The sequence below is a fragment of the Chelonia mydas genome, chromosome 6 (assembly GCF_015237465.2).
Source record: "Chelonia mydas isolate rCheMyd1 chromosome 6, rCheMyd1.pri.v2, whole genome shotgun sequence".
Taxonomy (NCBI): domain Eukaryota; kingdom Metazoa; phylum Chordata; order Testudines; family Cheloniidae; genus Chelonia; species Chelonia mydas.
The window spans coordinates 127,762,845-127,782,783 of NC_051246.2; the positions used below are offsets into that span (position 1 = coordinate 127,762,845).

The window sequence follows — 19,939 nt, forward strand, 5'->3', positions numbered from 1 at the left end:
GAATTTCATCTGCCATTTTGTTGCCCAGTCACCCAGTTTTGTGAGATCCTTTTGGAGCTCTTTGCAGTCTGCTTGAGACTTAATTATTTTGAGTAGTTTTGTATCATCTGCAAATTTTGCCACCTCACTGTTTACTCCTTTTTCCAGATCATTTAGGAATATGTTTAATAGTACTGGTCCCAGTACAGACCATTGGGGGACACCACTATTTACCTCTCTCCATCCTGAAAACTGACCCATTTATTCCTACCCTTTCTTCCTATCTTTTAACCAGTTACCGATCCATGAGAAGACCTTCCCTCTTATCCCATGACTGCCTACTTTGCTTAAGAGCCTTTAGTGAGGGACCTCGTCACAGGTTTTCTCAAAATCTAGGTACACTATATCCACTGGATCACCGTTGTCGACCCCCTCAAAGAATTCTAGTAGACTAGTAAGGCATGATTTCCCTTTACAAAAAACACATTGCCTCTTCCCCAACAAATCATGTTCATCTATGTGTCTGATAATTCTGTTCTTTTGAGAATGGGATGTAGGTTCCTAAATCATTTAGGCACTTTAGAAAATATTGCCTTCAAATGTTTAGTAGGATATGCTTTGTATAAAAAAAAAGTTTTTATTCATTAGGAAGACATTTTTCTTATAGATTAATACTAACATTTGATATAAGGGATCTGTTCTCTCCTTGATGTATCTATCTCTCGTTAATGCCAACAACAGTTGAACATGCATAATGATTAAACAGACTTCTATGTCATTTTCTAATTATGAATACTGTAACCAGAGCCATCCCTTGGGTATGGTGAATCGGGACGACCGCCCTGGGCCCCATGCTTTGGGAGGCCCTGTGCTTCGATAAAATCATGAAGAGGCGGGCACGGAGGTAAGGCAGGAGGCAGGCAAGCAAGGTGAGGAAGTGAACGGGGAAGCGAGTGGCAGGCGGACGGCAAGGAGGAGAGCGGCGGGCGGGCAGTGAGGAGGCAAGCGGCGGCCACTGGCAGCCCCCCTACCAAAACCTCCCCCTCCCCCCAGCGCCTCCTGCCTGCTGGTGGGCCCTGCCAATCAGCGCCTCCCCCTCCCTCTCAGTGCCTACTGAGGATCAGATGTTTCATGGCATCAGGAGGCGCTCGGGGGGAGGGGAGAGGAGCAAGGGCGCAGCGTGTTCAGGGGAGGGGGCGGAACTGGGTGAGGAAGAGGTGGGGTGGGAGCGGAGCAGGGGTGCGAAGAAGTAGGGTGGGGGCGGAGCCTTGGGGGAAGGGATGGAGTGGGGGCAGCACCTGGGTGGAGCCGGGGGGAGCACCACCCAGCAGATTAGAAACTCGGCACCTATGACCCAGTCCCCAACCCCCCCCTTGGGACAGTCCTGATTGTAACAATTCACTATGGGAAACTAAGTAGTACCTTGTTCCAGGCATTTTATGGTAAAGGTATTTACTCTGGATAATAAATTAAGGGAAGGTATTTGTGGACAGATAAAGCTGTGAGGCTATAAGTTCCTGGCCATTACTTCAAAGAGCTCAATACTATAATTTTTTGTAAGTGGAAGCATCTAATTGGAATAGAGCTATTTCACTTTTTCTACTTTAACAGCACTTTGCTCTTACTTTATCTAGGAGAGTTCAGCCTTGAGTACTCACAATAAATTATAAATTGAAATCACAATTTATTTTTCAAGATTCAATTCTGTATTACTGTTGATGCAATCTAATAGCAACAAACTAAAGAAGAAACAGTCTAATATCAAATGGCTGCAGTACAACATGATTATTTTACACGTCTGCTGAGATTATTGTAATCTGTAGATGTAGTATATGGTAAATCTAGTTTGAATTTATGAGCACAAAACAACAAAAATTAGAACAGTTTTCAAAAAGTGAAATACCACTTTTTAATCATCATTAATCATCTTAATTAACTAGCCTCCTAAAGGTTTCAGAGTAACAGCCGTGTTAGTCTGTATTCGCAAAAAGAAAAGGAGTACTTGTGGCACCTTAGAGACTAACCAATTTATTTGAGCATGAGCTTTCGTGAGCTACAGCTCACTTCATCAGATGCATACTGTGGAAACTGCAGAAGACATTATATACACAGAGACCATGAAACAATACCTCGTCCCACCCCACTCTCCTGCTGGTAATAGCTTATCTAAAGTGATCATCAAGTTGGACCATTTCCAGCACAAATCCAGGTTTTCTCACCCTCCACCCCCCCACACACAAACTCACTCTCCTTCTGGTAATAGCCCATCCAAAGTGACCACTCTCTTCAAAAGCCTCTTACAGTCTGTATGGCAACTTCCACCTTCTCTGTATGTATATATCTTCTTACTATATGTTCCATTCTGTGTATCCGATGAACTGGCCTGTAGCCAACGAAAGCTTATGCTCTAATAAATTTGTTAGTCTTTAAGGTGCCACAGTACTCCTGTTCTTTTTGCAGATACAGACTAGCACAGCTGCTACTCTAAACCACTTTTTCAATTATCCGTAAATTTAAAACAGCTTGTATCTTTAACCTCATACATTTTTTAAAAATCTCCAATGACCTAAAACATATATATAAAGCCAAAAGGACCTTCTGTGGAAGTTTCTTGAGGTGAGCAAAACTGAGCGTAAAATGGAAAGCATTTTACAGTCTACTTTCCATTTTATGCTCTATTTTGCTCACCTATGGAGTCATTATTATAGCTCCATAATAATAGATATTGGAAACATTGCTCCACTAAAATGAGAGGATTCCTCTGAAGAGAGAAAAATATTCAAACAAAAGTAAATCAACATTAACATAACAAAACATTTTCATTATGAAGTATCTCTAAATAATCATCTCTGGGTGAAATCCTAGCCCCATCAAAGTCAATGGGAAATCTGACATCCACTTCAATGAGGCCAGAATTTTACACCCTAGTTTTAAAAAAACGGAGTAAAGCCCAGAGTTTTCCTAAATCCAATCCTGGTGCAACCAGGTGCAGTTCCATTAACTTAAATCACTGTCCATCACTCCCCTGAAGAGGACCTCCACTGCACCCCATTCACCCTCACAATATTGCCCATTCTACCTGCTACACAGAGGAAACACATCACCTGTATAGGGTATACACAATAGAACTGTTGTTAAACCCAATATATACACCATACTGTCCTGAGATCTCTCTTTCAATTGAGTTAACTCTACTTACTCCAGGACTGAATCTGGCCCTTTGTTTTAGTAGCTGTGGTTCCTTTAATAATAGTCATGTGGTTAATAATACTTTTCAACAATTAGAAGGCACTACTTATTTTAAACAATAAAAAATCTTACCCAAAATGCATCATGAACATCAAAACAATCACTCAGTTCACTGTGTTTCCTACATCCATACCCACCAAAATATATTAATCTGGAAGAACAAAAAAAAAACACTATTGAACTTCATTTGTTTTAAATTAATGGTCAATTTGATATTTTGAAAAGCTATTATATTTAATTTATCAGAAATTTCAATTCTCTACTATTAATGTTTAAATGTGTAAACAAATAAAAATATTACATACTGTATAATAAACAAACTTTGTGTTGCTACACACATAAACATGCCTGATACAAACCCACAAAACCAAGGAAATGAAGTTAAGATACATGCTCTACTCCTCCACACACACGTTTATCACACCTCAGCATTGCCAAAACTACTACACACCACAGAACAAGGCTTAACTCTGCCCCCGTTTCATACTTCTGCACACACATCTTTACCAGACTATATTTTCTTCACCAATAGTGGTTGTGAACATTTGGTGTTGTGGTTGGTTGTTTTTCGGAAGTGGCAGTTTGATGATGATTTTGTACAGAAGGGAGGTTACAAGGGATGACGGAAGGCTCGCATCCCTAAGAAAGCAGAATTACAGCAGCTCTCTAGATATTTCCCAGTATTGTGCAAGCTTCTAAGAAATAACTCATCTTCAAATTCACATCTCCTGAGGACTGATGGCAAATTTTCAAAATGGAGCGTAGTTTGCCCCCAAATACGTACATTTAACAAAAATGTAGAGTTAGTTACATACTTCCACCAGAAATGGGTGGATCTTCATGCTGTACATAAATTAAACTTGACTCTGAATTAATTAATTCATGCTCTTGAACACCCTGGTATCAACAGCTAAAAAGAGATGCATGGCTGCATACATGTTTATACATCTTGCAGCTAATTCAGAGTTTCAAAACCAAAAGGCAGTACTAAGTACTAAATGTGTTGGGTTGTTGTTGTTGTTTTTTTGTCACACCCTGGAGGACCTGGAGTCCAGAAATCAATAAATGAATTAAATGAATGAATTGTTTATTTTGTTCATTATATATCATGTAACTCTTATGTGTTTACAATAGCTTGTACAGCAAATAGCCCATATATACAATTGATTTATTTCTCAGTGACCAACTCTACCACCATAGCTACCTTTAATGGTTAATATAAAATCTAAAGACATTTTTTACATTTGTTTTTTAGTTTAATATGTTTAAATAATTTAAAGAACTTTTACAACCAATTTGGCTAAATATGCTAAGAAGCAGTTACAATACGAATACCTAGCTTGTTTTCTCAACTTGGCTCTTTGTACCAGGGAGTTATCATTGAAATACCCTTTCTTATTGTCAATACTTTTGCTAACAAATATAATTTGAAATTATACCAAATCTAACAATGTTTTATAGCATAATCTATGTAATTTCATAAGCAATTAAAAATTCAGTAAATTAACTTTAATACCAGTTTAATAATCATCAACTACATAAAAAGTAATATTTAGCACCTGAATAGTGTCTTGCACCCAAGGATCTCAAAGCACTTTAAAAAATAATTAAATCTCACAACATCTCCATAAATTAGGGTTGGTAAGTATGATTATTCCAATGTTACAGGTGGTAAAACTGAGAGACAGAGATGTTAAGAGATTTGTCCAAGGTCAGAGAGTAAATCACAGTCTGAATTGGAGTTCCAGTTTTGTGTTCTACCTATAACATAACACTTCTTCCCTTTGGTTAGTAGGTATTAAAAATACTCTTGATATATTACCTGTCCTTATACACCCAGCAGGAAAGCTTGTCACGTGGTGTAGGAGGTTGACCTTTAAAGTCTGTAATTTTTTTCCACCTATAGGCTCCATTTCTTGTTCGCAAATTAACATAATACAGCTTAAAAGAAAAATTATAATATTTTAGTATAAAATAAATTATTTTGAAGACTCAAGCACAAATCAGCAATAGATATGATTACAAAGAGCAAAAGAACAATCATTTTCTTATTAAAAAAAAAAGAAATCTGAGTGCAATTGACAAATTATAATTCTTATGATAGTAAGAGATTGGTTTACTCACTAATCACAAGTAAAATGCAGGAAGAAGCAGCAAAATCTCCCCCTCTCCGCTTTGCTAATGCCCTTTGGCTGAAATCCTGGCCCTGCTGAAGTAAGAATTTTGCCATTGACTTCAATGGCACTACTATTTCACCTGTTAGTCTCAGTCTAATGCTCTCGCCACAGACAGATTACTATAAATGCAGCATACACAGAACCTAACTAGGTGCAGAAGTGCTGCAGGTTAGTTAAACTATCAAACTCATTTCACTTGTTTTCTAATCTACACTGAAATTCTGGTTTCCATTACATTAATCCACTGAATACCCATTTTCCCCATTTCTTTCCTTATTAGTATTTAATTACCTGCAATCAACATGGAAACTAGCAGTCATATGTTAATGTTAACTAGTTATTATTGGACTTTCCTAGAAACGCAAATGCCACTTGCCCACTAAAGAGCAAAGAAAAAGCAACAAATGTGAGGTAAGTCTAATTATGGTTGCAAATATATTTTTCTCATAGAAATACAATTAAATTTCGGAAATACTAGCAAACTTGAGAAATAAAAATAAAAAACAAAACATACTGGGCATTATCTTGCAGTCTTAACCCAGTCAAAACTCCCAATCCAGTCAACAGGAGATGTGCAGATGCAGAGGGACTAAAGAATCAGATCTACAATTTAAAGTATTTTAAAGTGCACCTTTTCTAAAATAAAACCAAAATCTCACCCTTAGATTTTTCCTGCTAGTTAAATGCAAGGTTAAATGCTTTGTTAAACTAAGTTCAGCATTAGTAGTCATTTGATTAAAATACACTCCAGAATTAAAAGATTACAATACCCGATTACTGTATCCTTTATCATCAAATCCTCCAAATATATACAGCTTCCCATTAATGCAAGCTCCACAACTTCCTGACATAGACGTAGGTAGCTCTCCTTCCATTAGGTGCATTGTCCTGCCGTTTAGTAAATATATTAAAATTTCATAATTTTGCTCCCAAACAAACCAAAATACATCAAAAGCAAAGTAGTACTAGTAGGAGATATAACAGGATGGGGAACACACAGTTACTCTGGGAGGAGGGCACATTAGTAGGCTGGTCAGCACTATCAGGTGTGCTCATTAAGGACAGAATCTTTGAGACTTTTTGTAGTTAGGCTCTAGCAAGTCTCTACTGAACATGTGCAAACTGCAGTTTTTCAAATACTTTAAATTGGCCAAACCTGGGTGGATGTTCACAGGCATGGCAAAAGACACATCCCTAAAACAAAAGCCATACCCTTGCCAAATTTCAAGTCCCTGCACCAAAGCATGGAACATTTCAAAGATAAGGGCTCAATAACTTTTTAACTTGGGCAAAACAGCATATTTTCCCCTAGCCTCGTTCTTAAACAGCTCAACCCATTTTGGCTGAAATTTAAAATATTATATACATATAGATATATCGCAGACACCCAGCATGGAAAATTTCAGCTCACATGGCTAAAGTTTGGCAAAATTATAAGCAACTAAAAACAGGGTCTGATAATGGGAAGTATCGGACGACTTTAATAACTGGCATTGCTACTAGACCCACCTCCCCAAAATGCGTAAATAAAATTTGAATAAATTAATTAATTAAATAAATAAAACTTAAATATTATATTGCTAGTGATGTGTAAAATTTTAATCTGATTTAAACATTTAAAATATATTATCTATGCAAACATATTTCTGATATGATTAAGTAATAACAACAAAAAGAAAGTAACCCTAAATGGATCAAGCACCCTAATCTTGTTGTATTTAATATTCATTTTAACATAAAAGTTTATTTAGCCAGTATAAATACATAAGTGGCTCTTTACATTTAACAAGTCTTAAACTATGTTTAAAAAATTCACATTGGAAACATCCCTTTGAAAAAAATTACTATGCTTACATAGGTATTTTCTTATCTGAAGACATTATTCCAAAATATATATCAGATATTAAATTTTACACTAAATGAATGCAGGCTATTTAAGCAGCCAAGAGACAAGAAACAGACCTCATTTATGTATCTGAAATAATAGTAATTTTACCATAGGTAAAAATACTCAGGTGTAAATAGCACATTTTTCAAATTCATTAAATATAAATAAAATGGCTTACCATAACCCACTATCAATTTCATAGAGCCAAAGCTCATCATTAGGCAAATACACTTCATTTTCTTCAATTGACTAAAAGAAAACAAATATGCAAAATATTTCATCAGTTATGTATCATATGTCATTACAATTCAAAAATCATGAAAATACATGTTAGTTAGGAACATTTCACAACTTTTAATGAGACAATTCACAAAGACTGCATAAAATTTTTATGCTCAATGTGTACTCCCTGATAATTTTAACTGGAAAAGATCAATAGTTCTAGTATTTTTATATTTAACATTGTAAGTTCAAAACAAGTTTTTATTTTTATTTTTGAAGCATTATAAAAAAAATAAAGCATCTATGCAGAATGGTGTCCCTATGAAATAGTTTTATTAGTTGCTGAATGCCAACCCTGCTCACTCACTTGCACATGGAAAAAAAAATGTTTGGCTTTGCAGTAAATGAGAGAGGGAGAGGAGTGGTTCCATATTCAACTAGCAATATCAGTTTAATGCACAGTGGCCATCTTGCAGGAAATGTAAAAAGCAGTAGCAACTCAGGAAAATTATTAAGTGCCATCAAGAAATATAGTAATTATGACTAAAAGCCACTACATTTTGCATTGTAGTTGCAATATGAAGCAAAACACAGCAAAACCAGTACAAGAAACCACACTTAGGCAAGCTTCTTTTTTAAGAGACTACCCAAAAGTATCTCCAAAATAGAGAGCAGCTATCTGCTTTTATTAGAATACTACTGATTAGTAAGTGTAATTAAATAACTGATCTTTCCTGGTCCCTTGAGTGGTTACTTTAACCAGTTTTCACTGTATTGTAATCCTTGCTACCCTAATACACCTATATAAGGCTGAAGATGACCTCCAAAGGAATAAATAATTAGGTTTGTACCCTTTTGCTTCTTTATGATATGGCCTCAAATACTTTTTAAAGGGGTTTTTATGTTTTTATTTCCCCCCAATAGCAATTCAGGTCTCACCTGTGTTTTCTGGAAGTCTCTATGGAAGGCTAGACAACTGGTAAGATTATGATAGCAGTGAAATCATGAAGTGAAACCCTATTAATAGAGAGCGGCTGTGATTATTTTAAGACTTCATTTTTTTAAACACCACTTTCACTCAAATACTTGAATAAAGAGTTGAAAGAAAACTACTTTTCTTTAAAATGGGATTCAATACCTTGGGCCCTTCACTTGAGGACTCAGATCTCCCAATCAACATGTCTGTGTCCTCCAATAATGACATACAGCAAACGAGAGGCCAAATTTTAAATTTTGGATAAACAAGCAAACCACAAAATAAAATAATAAAAAAAACCACTTAAAAAATTAAGGGCTTCTTTTTATATCATAAAATAAAGAAAGGCACAAGATCATTTTTTTTGCGTTGAAAGCCATCTTTAATTGGGAGGATTTTCCAGGCATAATTGAGAAGGCCTGATGACATATATAAGTGAAAGAGGTTGTGTGTGGTGGTAGGGGGAGAGTGGAAGAGTATAGGAAAAGAAGAAGGCAGAGATATAAGATCTTAAGCTATGGAATGCCATAAAGAAGAGGAGAAGCTTAAATTTAATGCCAGAGATAGAAAACCTGAGAAGGTTTTCAAATAGGGGAGAATGGTTGGGAAAGGAAAATTATTTTGGCAACAGTCGTTTGAATGAATGGAGGGAAGAGATATGAAGTCAGAGAGAAGGAGGTTGCAATATTAAAGTTGGTGATAATAATAATATGAATCAGTGTCTTTACAGTGTAGGCCTGGCTTGATATCAGTAACTGGACATGGGTGAGGCCTCGTTTCTTGGAAGACAGGATTAGGGAGATTAGCAGGCTGGAAACAGAACGTATGCACTAGCTAAAGTAAGGGGGAATCACCAAGGGAATAACTTGAAATGGACAAGACAAAATTGATAAGATAAGCATGGAACATAAGATGAGGTAGAGTAAGTCATGCATGGACAGTGCGTGGGCAGAGCATGCTGCATAGGGACTGGTTCCTACAAAGTGACCAAGACAATTCCAAAATGTCTGATGCAGAGTATAGTAAATGCAATGTAATGTGTAAATGTATATAAAGGAAGAGGTTTAGTGTGTAACTTTGGATATGTGGTATGCACTGTACCCACCCCCAATGCTTAAGTCTGATCAACTCAAGAGTAGCTTTGCTGTATGCCAAATAAAGGAACCTGAGTGATGAGACTGGAATCAGACTGAGTTCTTGGGGAATCAAGTGGAAGAGGTCTTGGGGAAACACCAAAAGGCAGTAGGAATTGAGAGCAAGGGAAAAAATATAGGAACGTAGCAGAGGAAGAAGCAGAGGGATCTAGAAAAAAGTCTGGATGAAATGGGAGAAGAGAGACAAGAATCAAAGTTAACTCCAAGATAGTAAGTTTGTGCTACAGTTGCTTATATGAACATCTTTACTATAACTGAAGCCTTATAACTATTCCCTTCCAAATTTGGGTAGTGTATTCTGGAAGTATAACTGCCACTGTTGGTTATCTACGGAACCAGACTTTTGAAAGCACCTGTTAGGTTCTGTTCTTAGATGTGCAGTTTGCAGCTTCCACGTTATACATAATATATAAGACCATGTGCAAATGGATTTGGGGGCTCCTGTGATGGGAAGCCAAGTATTTATTTTATGAACAAGCCCTGAATTAATATAATTGGTGATAAGAATAAAAATGCTGATTTCACTGAATGCTGGTCAACTGCAAAGTGTCATGCTAGTATTAATAAAGCACTTTATATCTTTAAAGAACTGTTAAAATAGTGACCTAATCCTCAGAACACCCTTGTGAAGTAATATGGGAAAATTGATATACAGACAGAGGTCAAAGCTCACATTTTCAGGAGTGTTCACTAATTTTATGTGCTCAATTTGAGGCGGACTGGGGACCTGGGCCATTGTGCGTGACTATTGGTGATGCTGAGAACCCCGCAGCTCTTCATGGGAAAACCCCTGAAAATCAGACACTAGTTGTCTCAAGTTGGTCTCCCAAAGTCAGTGAACAGAGAATTAGGGTACACAAAATTAGTAAACACTTCTGAAAATGTGTTTGTCCAAGGATATCCAGCCAGTCACTGGCAGACGCAGTATTAAAACTGAGGATTTTCCAGCTGTCTATTCTGTGCTTAGACCTATGGTAAAGAATTCTTAGGCATAAAACCAGTGGAATTTGGATATTTACTTAGGCTTGATTGTTTAGTAGGATATAAATGAAAATACAAAATACTACTTGTGCTATTTGAAACATGTTACCACCTTGTGCAGGCGTGGGACTAAGAGAAAGGGAGACTGTGGTCTTCCATATTTTGCCATCAATCTTCATTAAAACTTTCAGTGGAATGAACTGCATGCTTGTGTTTGTGTGGGGCATAGATGCCAGTGTTTGAGGGTGTGACACATGACTGGAAAGGGTTAAGCAAAATAAATAACTCAAATTCAACTCTTAAAGACATATGGGGAGATAATGTTTGTGTTTTTGCGTATTTACCTATATATTGGTAGTGATCAACAATGTAATCGAACAGTCCCTGTCTATGCTGTATTCTGTTAATTCAGAGATCAAAAGGACATCTGAACATTTAAATGAACCGTAAACATAGGATATCACTGTATTCATCTCTTAGAAATGTATGGCAAATCATCTGTGAATGGTGGAAAAACAGGCAATTGCCTTATGTTAATCTGTCTGGATAATTACCAGCGACGCTTAGGAAATGGGTCCACCTCAAAGTTCCCATGAGGGCCTATTGTTCACCAAAGGACTCCGAGCTGTCAAAGAAAGCCTGAAACTGTACAAAAAATTGCTTGGGTCCTGATCCTGTTTATCTCAGATCTGCTTGAGGCTTCATGCAAGGGAAGCCTAAGCCATAAGGACTGAGATCCCACTCCTGACTGGACTGCCCTGAATATAAACATTGAACTATAACCTATTAACTATTTCTGAAAAAACTCTCTGCATTTACAAAGTTCACCATCTCTGCTATGAATTTGAATTTCAAGATTGTTCTCAAGTCTGTATGTATACTGATCTTTTAACCATACTCTCTATCTTTTCTTTTTTAATAAATTTTAGTTTAGTTAATAAGAATTGGCTGTAAGCGTGTATTTGGGTAAGATCTGAAATATTCATTAACCTGGGAGGTAACGTGTCCAATCCTTTGGGATTGGTAGAACTTTTTTATATGATGAATAAGATTTTCAGCAATCTTCATCATATTTGACTTGGGTATCTAGGGGAGGCCTGAGGCTGGGTTATTTTCAGGGAACTGTGTTGTTGGCTTCTGGATAACCAGTAGGGTATTATAGAATCTGTTTTGTGCTGGCTCGGTAACTCTAAGTGTTGGATATTTTTGGATTTTTTTAAAGTTTAAAATATATTTAAATCAGTTACAACACAGAATACGAAGTGTACAGTGCTCACTTTATATTTTTATTACAAATATTTGCACTGTAAAAAACAAAAGAAATAGTATTTTTCAATTCACTTAATACAAATACTGTAGTACAATCTCTTCATAATGAAAGTTGAACCTATAAACGTAGAATTATGTAAAAAAAAAATAACTGCATTCAAAAATAAAACAATGTAAAACTTTAGAGCCTACAAGTCCACTCAGTCCTACTTCTTGTTCAGCTCAGACACACAAGTTTGTTTACATTTGCAGGAGATAATGCTGCCTGCTTCTTGTTTACAATGTCACCTGAAAGTGAGAACAGGCATTGCATGGCATTGTTGTAGCCGGTGTCACAAGATATTTAGGTGCCAGATGTGCTAAAGATTCTTATGTCCCTTCATGCGTCAACCACCATTTTGGAGGACATGTGTCCATGCTGATGACGAATTCTGCTCGATAACAATCCCAAGCAGTGCGGACTGATGCATGTTCATTTTCATCATCTGAGTCAGATGCCACCAACAGAAGGTTGATTTTCTTTGTTGGTGGTTCAGGTTCTGTAGTTTCTGCATCAGTGTTGCTCTTTTAAGACTTCTGAAAGTATGCTCCACACCTCCTCCCTCAGATTTTGGAAGGCACTTCAGATTCTTAAACCTTGGTTTGAGTGTTGTAGCTATCTTTAGAAATCTGATATTGGAATCTTCTTTGTGTTTTGTCAAATCTGGAGCGAAAGTGTTCTTAAATCAAACAACATATGATGGGTCGTCATTTTAGACTACCATAACACAAAATACATGGCAGAATGCGGGTAAAACCATGGAGCAGGAGACATACAATTCTCCTCCAAGGAATTCAGTCACAAATTTAATTAATGTATTTTTTTAAGCAAGCATCATCAGCATGGAAGCATGTCCTCTGGAATGGTGGCCAAAGCATGAAGAGGCATATAAATGTTTAGCATATCTGGCACGTAAATACCTTGCAATGATGGCTACGAAAGTGCCATGCAAACGACTTTTCTCACTTTCAGGTGATGTGAATAAGAAGCGGACAGCATTATCTCCTGTAAATGTAAACACACTTATTTCTCTTAGCAACTGGCTGAACAAGAAGTAGGACTGAGTGGACTTGTAGGCTCTAAAGTTTTACATTGTTTTGTTATTGAGTGCAGTTATGTAACCAAAAAAAATCTACATTTGTAAGTTGGACTTTCACGATAAAGAGATTGCACTACAGTACTTGTATGAGGTGAACTGAAAAATACTATTTCTTTTGTTTGTCATTTTTACAATGCAAATATTTGTAATAAAAAGTAATATAAAGTGAGCACTGTATATTTTGTATTCTGTGTTGTAATTGAAATCAATATATTTGAAAATGTAGAAAAACATCCAAAATATTTAATACATTTCAATTGGTATTTATTGTTTAACAGTGCAATTAAAACTGCAATTAATTGCAATTAATTTTTTTAATCACGATTAATTTTTTTAGAGTTAATTGCATGAGTTAACTGCGATTGACAGCCCTAAAAACTACACCTTATTTCCAGTCTTAATTTGGGTAGATTCAATTTCTAGCCACTGGATCATGTTATACCTTTCTCTACTACACTGAAAAGCCCATTATTAAATATTTATTCCCCGTGTGATTGTAATCAAATCACCCCTTAACCTTCTCTTTGTTAAAACAAACAGATTGAGCTTCTTGATTCTATCACTATCAGGCATGTTTTCTAATTCTTTAATCATTCTTGTTGATCTTCTCTGACCCCTCTCCAATTTATCAACATCCTTTTGAATCGTGGACACCAGAACTGGACTCAGTATTCCAGCAGCGGTTGGATGCATACTGAAGACAAATATAAAATAACCTCTCTAATCTTACTTGGGATTCCGCTGTTTATGCATCCAAGTATTGCATTAGTCTTTTTGGACACAGCATCACACTGGTACTTAATATTCAGCTGATTATCCACCACACCCCCCAAATCTTTTTCAGAGTCACTACTTACCAGGCTAAAGTACCCCATCCTGTAACTAGGCCTATATTCTTTGTTCCTGGATGTATACATTTACATTTAGCCATATTAAAATGCACTGTTTGCTTACACCCAACTTACCAAGTGATTCAGATTGCTCTACATCAGTGACCTGTCTGCTTCATTATTGACCACTCCCCCAATTTTTATGCTATTTGCAACTTTATCAAGGAGGATTTTATGTTTTCTTCCACATCGTTGATAAAAATGTTAAATAGCATAGGGCCAAAAAACCAATCCTTGTGGGATCCCATTAGAAACACACTAGTTTTATGATTCCCCATTTACAGTTATATTTTGAGACCTATCAATTAGCCAGTTTTAACTCATTTAAATATATGCCATGTTAATTTTTTGTAGTTTTTTAATCAAAATTTTGTGTGGTACCAAGTCTAATGCCTTAAGAAGTCTCAATATATCAAACCTTTATCAACCAAACTTGTAATCTCATCAAATAAAGATATCAAGTTAATTTTCTATAAACACAGGTTGATTTACATTAACTATATTACCTGCCTTTAATTCTTTATTAATAAAGTCCCATTTCAGCCACTCCACTATCTTGCCCAGGATCCATGTCAGACTAACAGGTCTATAATTAGGCAGATCATCCCAATTACCCTTTATAAATATTGACACAACATTTGCTTTTGTCTGGTGTTCTGAAATTTCTCCAGTGCTCCAACACTTATTGAAAAATTAACAGTCCAAAAAGCACCTCAGCCAGCTCTTTTAAAACTCTTGGATGCCAGTTATCCAGACCTGTTGATTGAGAAGTGTCTAACATTAGTAGTGGCTGTTTAACATTCTTCAGAAATATGAGTGGAATGAACAGAGTGTTATCATATGATATGACTGCATTATCTCTTTTTCCCCAGAAAACACAACAAATATTTATTGAACAATTCTGCCTTTTCTGTATTATTATTAATAATTCTATCATTTCCATCTAGTGATGGACCTGTGACAGGGCCCTATTAGTAGAACCCTGGTCACTGATGTTGCTGCAACATGGAGAAGGCTATGAGCAGTTAAACACTTTCTGTTGGGGGATTATGAACACCTGGATGGTAATCTCTGCATTAAGAATGTAACTGGGAGGACATAAAAAGAGAAGCTCAAAGGAAAGCTAGAGGGTAAGCCTGGGCTGAGAAGTGAAGGCTGCAGGAAAGCCTCTCCTTGCTATAAACCTGCATTACACAGTGATAATTCGTAAGAAAGGAATAAATACACACCTTGGTGAAAGGGTAATAACACGGTGGGTGGGTGTGACTGAGACACCACACAAACAGTACAGGCAGTAAAGTACATTTGGTAGTGACGTAGGTGCCCTGTGACAGGAACCAATGGCATTGTTAGGGTGTTTTTTGTTCCTATTATACTTTAAAGACTCTTCCTCATTGTCCTTAACTCTCCTAGCCATGATTTCTCCTTGTATCCCATTGCTTCTCTTATCAATTTTCTACAATTCCTAACTTCTGATTTATGTTAATTACGATCAGCTTCCCCTTTCTTCCATTATTATATTTTATTTTTTACTTTTTACAGCTGCCTTTACTTCCCCTCTACACCAGGTTGTTTTTTTTTTTTCCTCAACTGTGGGATTATGGCTTTTGGGGCACCCAGTAAATTGTTCTTAAACAATTCCCAACAATAATTCACATTTTGCTAATTAAATTCTTCCTCTGAGTTTATCTGTCTCATAATATTTTTCAGCTTTGTGAAACTGGCCCTCTGAAAGCACCAAGTATGTATCTGGTCTGGACTTTATTCTGTTTGCACATTATAAATGTGATCAAATCATGATCACTTATACCTAGATTACCATTCACTTTTAGTTCTGTGATCAGTTGCGCTTCTTCTGTCAAGACACAGTCTAATACAGAATTCCCCCCTGCTGGTGTAAAGAAGTGATACAGCGATTAGGTGCATGTAAAATGGTAAGGGCCTAATTGTATTTAATGGATTACATCTTGGTTAGCAATACATAATAAATGCATACACAATATATAAGCAATATAAATGTTGGCCTAATAACCCGATTGGGAAGGAGTGCAAATAAGGCCTTCTTGGCTTACTAAATATCCTGTTATTCAGTTTTTGGAATGTCTCCACTGAGTACAGGAAAAAGAAGAGGTCATTGTGACCTGCTAAAGATGATCAGGATAAACAAGGTACACCCCTCTTAAATAATAAGATTAATAGTTTTGTTATTGTTAATAAGTAGATAAACATGTTATATAATTGAGTATGTAATGTGGAATTGTATGTATGGTCATAAATATTAATTATTATTATTACATAACAAGTCAGAGGAGGGGTGTTGATAAAAGTAGAGTGTCATCCTGGGTATAAAAATGGTGTACTGAGATTTAAGTTTTTGCCTTTGTGTACTTCCAGTCAATGCATTGGCCTGTTACATCCCAAGTGATCACTAGGGCAGTGGTTTTCAAACTGTGGGTCACGACCCAGTAGTGGGTCGCGGAATGTAAGGCACTGGGTTGCGGCAGCTCTGGTCAGCACCGCTGACTGGGCCATTAAAAGTCCCATTGATGGTGCTGCCAGGCTAAGGCAGGCTAGTCCCTATCTGTTTCAACATTGCGCTGCACCCTGGAAGTGGCCAGCAGCAGGTCTGGCTTCTAGGCGGGAGGGACCCCAGAGCTCCGCACGCAGCCCCCGCCCTGAGCACTGGCGCCACACTCCCACTGGCCGGTTCCCAGGGTGCAGCGCAGTCCACAGTGCCAGGACAGGCAGGAAGCCTGCCTTACACCCCCACTATGCCGTTGACAGGGAGCCGCCTGAGGTAAGCCCATGCCCCAATCCCCTGTCCCAGCCCTGAATCCCCCCCCCAAACCCAGAGCCCCTTCCTGCATCCCAAAACCCCAGCCCCACCCCAGAGCCTGCACCCCCAGCCCAGACCCTCTCCTACACCCCAACCCCCTGCCCCAGACCAGAGCCCCCTCCCACACCCTGAACCCCTCATTCCCGGCCCCACCCCGCAGCCTTAACTCTCCTAGCCATGAACCCCTCATTCTCCCCCACACCCCAACCCTCTGCCCCAGCCCTGAGCCCCTCCTACACCCCAAACCCCTCATTCCCAGTTCCATTGGATCGCAGGCATCAACAATTTTCTTCAACTAGGTCACCAGAAAAAAAGTTTGAAAACCACTGCACTAGGGTATAGCATTCTCTACCTATGCTAAAATAAACCTGTTCCTTGGATTTGAATGTGGAATTACAGTGGCATTCGTCTGCTACAGCAAGCAACGGTTGTCTGCTTTGCTATGCTCATAAGGTAACCTGTGGGCCTGATTGGTGGTCCTGAAATATCCTTACAGTTGGATTCAACACTTTTGAGTTAGGAAATTGTCACTTATAAAATTTATAAATCCATGGTACGCCCACATCTTGAATACTGCATTCGGATCTGGTCGCCCCATCTCAAAAAAGATATTTTGAAATTGGAAAAGATACAGAAAAGGGCAACAAAAATTATTAGGGGGTTATGGAACAGCTTCCATATGAGGACAGATTAATAAGATTGGGACTTTTCAGTCTGGAAAAGAGACAACTAAGGGAGGATATGATAGAGATCTATAAAATCATGAGTGACATGGAGAAAGTGTATAAGAAAGATTTACTTCTTCTTCTAACACAAGAACTAGGGGGTCACCACATGAAATTAATAGGCAGCAGGTTAAACACAAACAAAAGGAAATATTTTTTCATGTAATGCACAGTCAACCTGTGGAACTCTTTGCCAGAGGATGTTGTGAAGGCCAAGACTATAAGAGGGTTAAAAAAGAACTAGATAAGTTCGTGGAGGATAGGTTCATCAGTGGCTATTAGCCAGGATGGATAAGGATGCAAAACCATGCTCTGAAGTGTCCCTAATTTCTGTTTGCCAGAAGCTGGGAATGGGCGACAGGGAATGGATCACTTGATGATTACCTGTTCTGTTCGTTCCCTCTTGCATTGGGCCATTGTCAGAAGAGAGGATATTGGGCTAGGCGGACCACTGATCTGACCCAGTATGGCCGTTCTTATGTTCAAGAATGTTTTAGTACTGGAAGCCATAGACCTCTAGCATGTGTCACTGAAATTTAAAGTTGTCTATGATCATGCAGCTTTTCCCATCTACACATTATAGACAGGGGCATAAGGAGCCAGTCATCCTGTTCCTAAGTGTGATTTGGTGGTCTGTAGTAGGCACCAACTAGTACCCCATCTTGGGCTTTATCTGTTAGGACATGTAACCAGAAGCATGCGAGATCATTTTCTTCTAAGTTATCTGTGACCTGGAAACAGGTAATGCCATTTTTGACATAGAGTGCCACTGCCTGTGCCCTTTTGCCCACTCACTCCTTCCTAAATAGGTTATAACCATTGATTTTAACATTCCCAACATGGGAATCATCATACCAGGTTTCAGTAATACCAGTTAGATCACATTTATACTCATAAATGAGCAATTCCAATTCCTTTTGTTTGTTACCCAGGGTCCTAGCATTGGTATCTCTATCAAGCATTCTTAAAACTATAATACCCACCTGCTGAAGTAAAAAAACAGATTGACAGAGCCAGAAGAGTACTCAGAAGTCACCTACTACAGGACAGGCCCAACAAAGAAAATAAGAGAATGCCACTAGCTGTCACCTTCAGCCCCCAACTAAAACCTCTCCAGCGCATCATCAAAGATCTACAACCTATCCTGAAAAATGATCCCTCACTCTCACAGATCTTGGGAGACAGACCAGTCCTTGCTTGCAAACAGCCCCCCAACCTGAAGCAAATACTCACCAGCAACCACACACCACACAACAGAACCACTAACCCAGGAACCTATCCTTGCAACAAAGCCCGATGCCAACTCTGTCCACATATTTATTCAAGTGACACCATCATAGGACCTAATCACATTAGCCACGCCATCAGGGGCTCGTTCACCTGCACATCTACCAATGTGATATATGCCATCATGTGCCAGCAATGCCCCTCTGCCATGTACACTGACCAAACCGGACAGTCTCTACGCAAAAGAATAAATTGACACAAATCTGGCATCAGGAATCATAACACTTCAACCTCTCTGGCCACTCAGTAAAAGATTTAAGGGTGGCAATTTTGCAACACAAAAGCTTCAAAAACAGACTCCAACGAGAAACTGCTGAGCTTGAATTAATATGCAAACTAGATACCATTAACTTGGGTTTGAATAGAGACTGGGAGTGGCTTAGTCATTACACATGTTAGAGAGCTTATTCCTTCACTCTCCCACTTCCCTGGTCCTTCTCGCATGAACAGAGAGCAACAATACCCGAAGTCCGAAGGTGCAAACAATTCGATGTTTATTGAGGTGAACTTCCAGCAAGCTTAAATACAAGTTCCTTTTTCCTTATTTTCGAATCCCAACTTACTTCCTGTTTGCCCCTAATTTATATAGTAATATTCTTAGCTATACCTTAACCAATCATTCTACTGAAATTTAACTAACCAATCCTAACATATTGTAACATGATTAGCTAACCAATCATATCCCACCACCTTAATTAGTTTACACCCAGCAAAATTAATTATACAGCAGACAGAAACAATCACAGAACCAGACAGAGACCATGCCAATAAACAATAGCAAAGTGGGAACTATAATGACAAAACAATACAGAAGTGAGGATTTCACAACTACATCTATAAAGACATAAGAGTTTCCCAGCTGTGTCTATTGATAAGTGAGTTCTTACCAGACAGAAAACTATCAATCTCGATTTCCTTTTACATCTTCTAGGCACTTCCCTTTCTCTGGAGGTGACAGGCACTATCAGGACAGGACTGTATTCCTAACAGCCCAATAGCACCTTCTTTCAATGTGACTACTTTGGAATGTGAGGATGTGAACAGTCGCTTCCCAGCTTATGGCTGCCTCTGTCGCTTAGCCAAAGGCCTTAGCCTAAGAACAGGGCCTCAGACCGTCACAGTAAGAGAAGGCCCTTACACTAGCAGACAGTGATTTTGATTCTTTCT

General features: G+C 38.1%; 1 protein-coding gene across 3 annotated transcripts in view; it reads right to left on the bottom strand.

Annotated features, from left to right (window-relative positions):
- The window catches only part of KLHDC1 (kelch domain containing 1), a 67,223-nt gene that overhangs the window by 43,594 nt on the left and 3,690 nt on the right, over nucleotides 1-19,939 (bottom strand). For all 3 annotated transcript variants that reach the window (XR_005225662.2, XM_007064794.4, XM_037901381.2), the window contains exons 2-5: nucleotides 7,472-7,542; nucleotides 6,176-6,293; nucleotides 5,051-5,169; nucleotides 3,301-3,379 (exon numbers count right to left, since the gene is read on the bottom strand). Coding sequence is in view for 2 of the 3 variants with exons in the window: in XM_007064794.4 (XP_007064856.2) it covers nucleotides 3,301-3,379; nucleotides 5,051-5,169; nucleotides 6,176-6,293; nucleotides 7,472-7,542 (387 nt within the window). In the remaining variant the exon portion in view is untranslated. The remainder of the gene's footprint in view (nucleotides 1-3,300; nucleotides 3,380-5,050; nucleotides 5,170-6,175; nucleotides 6,294-7,471; nucleotides 7,543-19,939) is intronic.